The sequence below is a fragment of the Macrobrachium nipponense genome, chromosome 9 (genome assembly GCF_015104395.2).
Source record: "Macrobrachium nipponense isolate FS-2020 chromosome 9, ASM1510439v2, whole genome shotgun sequence".
Classification (NCBI taxonomy): Eukaryota; Metazoa; Arthropoda; class Malacostraca; order Decapoda; family Palaemonidae; genus Macrobrachium; species Macrobrachium nipponense.
In genome coordinates, this window is record NC_061110.1 from 67656546 (window position 1) to 67661663 (window position 5118).

General features: G+C 35.6%; 1 protein-coding gene across 1 annotated transcript; it reads left to right on the forward strand.

The window, feature by feature from the left end:
- Nucleotides 1-487: 487 nt before the first annotated feature.
- Nucleotides 488-928, forward strand: LOC135218094 (zinc finger BED domain-containing protein 5-like). The gene has a single exon (XM_064254240.1). It carries the CDS (start codon nucleotides 488-490, stop codon nucleotides 926-928), a length of 441 nt encoding a protein of 146 aa, XP_064110310.1.
- Nucleotides 929-5118: the final 4190 nt, after the last annotated feature.

A 5118-nucleotide genomic window follows, 5' to 3' on the forward strand; every position in this document is an offset into this window, starting at 1 on the left:
GTATACACACACACATATATATATATATATATATATATATATATATATATATAATATATCTATATATATATATATATATATGTGTGTGTGTGTATACAATACTATATATATATATATATATATATATATATATATATATATATATATATATATGTTTTTTTTTTTTTTTTTTTCACGTATTTACATTTACATATACGTAACACAACCCCAAAATACCTCCTTAGGCCGCCCTCCACCCCCGTTTCCAAACGTTAACAGAGAGAGACAAAAATCACAACTGGTATTCAATTACCTTAATTATTTTTCCCCTCCTCAACTACTCCGGTAGAATATGTTGTCCTTTTGAATTAGTAATAATAATAATAATAATAATAATAATAATAATAATAATAATAATAGTAATAATAATAATAATAGTAACATTATTATTATTATTATATTATTTCCCACTGAATATCGTAGGCCAGTGGTTTTCAACCTGTGGGCCATGGCGGGTTCTGAGGGGGGCTATAACATGATGGCTATCCAAGGGCAATGTCCTGAACAGAGTTTTGAACTTAGTGAAGAGCTAGAGATGTTTTTGGATATGCAAGATAAGGAGCCTATTTTTTTCAATGATCCACTTTGGGAACCACGTTTAGCCTATTTAGCTGACATATTTGACCAGCTTAACAAACTTAATCTAAAGCTTCAGGGTAAGGACACAACAGTAATTCACTTTGTTGACATATTGTGTGCTTTTGTTGCCAAGATGAAGAACTGGTCCAGGAAAGTTAGCTCTGGTAATTTTGCTGTGTTTGGGAAGCTTTGTAAAGTGGCTGAAGGAAGAGAAGAAGACACGGAATCTTGCCTCCAAAATGAAATAATCAGTCACCTTCATAATTTGTCCAAGAACTTTCCAGGTACTTTCCTGGTCTTGAAGAAATAGATCTGCACCCTTTTGAGAAACCCCTTTTAATGCAGAACCAGATATTATTCCTGAGTCTGACCAAGATGAATTTCTAGAAATGAAATTTGATTCAAGTATCAAGGATTTGTCTAAAGAACATTCTATACAGGAATTCTGATCACAAGCAAGTGTATCATATCCTAGAGTTGGGAAGCTCGGGCTAAAATTCTACCTTTTGATTCTACTTACCTGTGCAAATCCAGGTTTTCTGCCTTTATTACAAATAAAAACAAAAACAAGAAATCGCTTGGAGGTGGAGCATGATATGAGAGGTGCGTTATCTACAACTGTCCCACAAATTGATAAACTTGTAGTTATAAAGCAAGTACAACCATCACACTAGCTACCAAATCTATGCGGTATTTTATATGCCAACAATAAAGTACTATTATTTTTATTTTTATAATTGTTGTACAAGTATAAATTTAGTTTTAATTACAATACAAGTAGACGAATTCTAAATGCACGCCATTGCTTAACCTCATAAGTAAAAAAGTGGAATTTTAGTTATTTCAATGTTCAAAATTTATTTAGAATACTGTTAAATGCAGGCCAGTGCTTATTTTCATAAGTGAAAAAGTATTTTGTGTTATTATTACAATCCATAAAATTTAATTACACAAATACTGGAAAGTGTTTAATTTCATAAGTGAATACATGTCCTTTGAGTTTTGGATGGATGGATGGATGTATGATATTTAGGGCTAAAGCCCAGGCACTGGGGCCAAGAAGGCCATTCAGCGCCGTAATGAAGGTTAAATAAGTTGAATTATGGTAAATGAATGAATGAATTAGTGAAAGTAATGATTCATAAAATTAGACGTGACTAATAAACAAATTAAAAATATGAATTTTAATGAATGCAGTAATATATATTAAAAATAATTTAATGTCTTTAAAAATCTGTATATGATTAATAAAAATTTATCTAAATATTATTAAAAATTTCTATACACTTTAAAAAGGAGATGAGAGCAGAAATGTCTGCTTCATCTCCCAAGATATTTGAGAGGGATTTACCCTGGAAATATCTTTCCCTTTGGTTAAAGTATCTGGGGCAAACCATCAGAATGTGCTCCACTGTTAGTATCTCGTCACAGTAAGCACACAATGGTGGGCTGTTTCCTTCTAAAATAAACTGATGGGTTAAATAAGTGTGCCCAATCCTTAATCTCGTTAAAATAACCTCTGTTCGTCTTTCAAGCTGGAATGACGAATTCCACGGCAGTATATTTTTCCTAATATTTCTATACTTATTATTATTGGCAAGAAGAGGAGAAGTTCATCTTTCTTGCCATTTACTTAATACATAAGACCTAATAGGACCTTTTAGGTCTGTATGAGGCACTTTCCTGAAGGTTGTTTCTGGCAAAGAGCTAGCTGCTTTTGCTTCCCTGTCTGCTGTCTCGTTTCCGTGAATCCCCACGTGAGAAGGGACCCAACAGAAAGAGACTGACTTACGCTGACAATATATACGAAAAAGCGACTCCTGAAGTTTTTGGATTAACGGATGAAAGCTATTGAATCTTTTGATAGCTTCTAAAGTGCTTTTAGAATCCGAGTATATGACAAAATTAGTGTCACTACTTTGAAGAACTAAATCTAGGGCAGAGACCACGGCTGTTAATTCGGCTGTAAATACGGATGCAAAGTCAGGTAATTTAGCTGTATATGCTGTATCACCAAGGATAACAGCACACCCAACACCACTATCTGACTTTGATCCATCTGTATAAATCTTCACATAATTGGCATGGGTAACGTCATGCTCTAAGAATTTTCCCCTAATCTCTTCTTCAGTACAATCCTTCTTCTTATATGGTTTCTTGCATACTAATGCTTCAGGAATAAGCCATGGAGGATTTACGGGATGTTTTACCTCCAGGACTTTCTGGGATTTGAGATGGTTATCCCTAACATCCACATTCAGTCGAATTTGGAATGGTTTAGAAGCTCTTGTATCAGAGAAATTCCGCGAGTCTGTTTCCTTAAGTACTTGAAAAGAGGGGTTTTTGGGAGCACTTTTCATTCTAGCCACGTATTGCAACCCTAGCTCTTGCCTTCTTAGATCAAGGGGAAGATGATCTGTGTCGACATATATGCTTTCAACAGGAGAAGTTCTAAAAGCCCCTAAGCATATTCTCAACCACATGTTCTGTACAACATCCAATTCCTTTAGCTTGGTTTTACAAGCTGAGGAATAGATCTGACAGCCATAGTCTAGCTTGGAGCGACACAGCGAGTCATATAGCCTCAAAAGGGATTTTTTATCAGCCCCCCAACTAAAACCAGAAACAACCTTTAAAATATTCAAAGATTTTTTCACATTAATCTTTAGGGCATTTATGTGGCTGGCCCATGTTAATTTGTGGTCAATAATCATCCCCAGAAATTTTACTTCACTTTCATAGGGAATGATAGATCCTTTTCAACTAAGTGTGGGAACTTCTTCCGCACGCCGGCATCTGGTAAATCTTACTGCAACTGTTTTGGAAGAGGAGAATTTAAAACCATTCTCATCAGCCCACTTAGTAATTGCATTAATAGACCTTTGCATATGTTTACATACTGACAATAAATCGTATCCTGTGCAGTATATTGCAAGGTCATCCACAAAAAGTGAGCATTTTACAGAAGGCAAGATTTTTTCAACCACACTATTTATAGCCACTGAAAAGAGTGTTACACTTAAAACGCTTCCTTGAGGAACTCCTTCCTCCTGCATAAAAGGTTGGGAGAAAGAGTTTCCCACTTTTACCTTAAAAAATCTGTCCGTTAAAAAGGAATATACAAATCTGATCATTCTTCCACATATGCCCATCTTGTGCAATTGTTTCATGATGCCAATTCTCCAGGAAGTGTCATACGCTTTTTCGCGGTCAAAAAATACTCCGATGGTCTGACATTGTTTGGCAAATCCTTGCTGGATTTGGTTGGTCAGCCTCAGCAACGGATCAAGGGTGGAGCGGTTTTTCCTGAAACCAAATTGAAATGATGATATTAATCCTTTAGTTTCTAAGTGCCAAACTAGTCTAGTATTTATCATTTTCTCCATCAGCTTACACACACAGCTGGTAAGAGCTATTGATCTATAGCTGATGGCTAGGGAACCATCTTTATTAGGCTTTTTAACTGGAACAACTATGGATATTTTCCAGTCGTTGGGTAAAATTCCAGTTTCCTATATTTTGTTTATAATCTTCAGTAAATATTTTTTGGCATCGTCTGGGAGGTGTTTAAGCATTTCATATATGATTGTATCCTCACCTGGAGTTGTGGATTCACTAGAGGAGAGCGCCTCCTGTAATTCTCTCAAGGAAAATCTGTAGTTGTATGGTTCAGATTTTCCTGAATCAAATTCCAGAATCATTTCAGAATTCCTAATTTTTTGAAATTCTTGAGAATAATTCTTGGCGCTGGAAACTTCCGAAAAGTGTTTTCCTAGCTCATTGGCAACTTCAGTGGGCTCTGTGATCAGAGTGTCATTTATTTTTAATGAGGGTAATGGGGACGCAACAAATTTCCCACTCAATTTCCTTATTTTGCGCCACACCACTTTCAGTGGAGTCTTTGAGTTTATTCCATTAATATAGTAAAGCCAACTTTCTCTTTTGGCTCTCTTATAAAAGCGGCGTTGCTTAGCTAAAGCACGTTTGTAGATTAATTTAGACTGAGGAGAGCCACTAGTTTTGCAACGTCTGTAGCACTTCCTAGTAATTTTCCTCAGAATACCACAAGTCTTATTCCACCAGGGAACTGCAGGTCTACGAGGTTTGCCTTTTGTTTTGGGAATAGAGCCTTCAGCACTCTTCAGAGTAGATTCAATAAAGTAATCATAAGCATCTAGATGAGAATGAAATGACTCAAACTCCCTATCTAGTATGACGCACTTACTGAATTTATCCCAATCTGCCTCCTCTACCATCCACTTTGGTAAAACTTCAGATGGACCATTCACAGCATATTTCAAATGGATCGGGTAATGATCATTCCCATTTAAATTTTCGTTAACAGACCAACTAAAATCAAGATGGATACTTCCTGAAGAGATACTAAGGTCCAGTGCAGAGAAATGATGATCATGAGTACTGTGGAAAGTCATTGACCCATTATTATATAGGATAACATTATTCCTATCAATAACGTCTTCAATTAATTTCCCTTTACTG

Coding starts and splice junctions, on each gene's coding strand:
- LOC135218094 (XM_064254240.1), top strand. CDS start 488: ATGGCGGGTTCTGAGGGGGGCTATAACATGATGGCTATCCAAGGGCAA.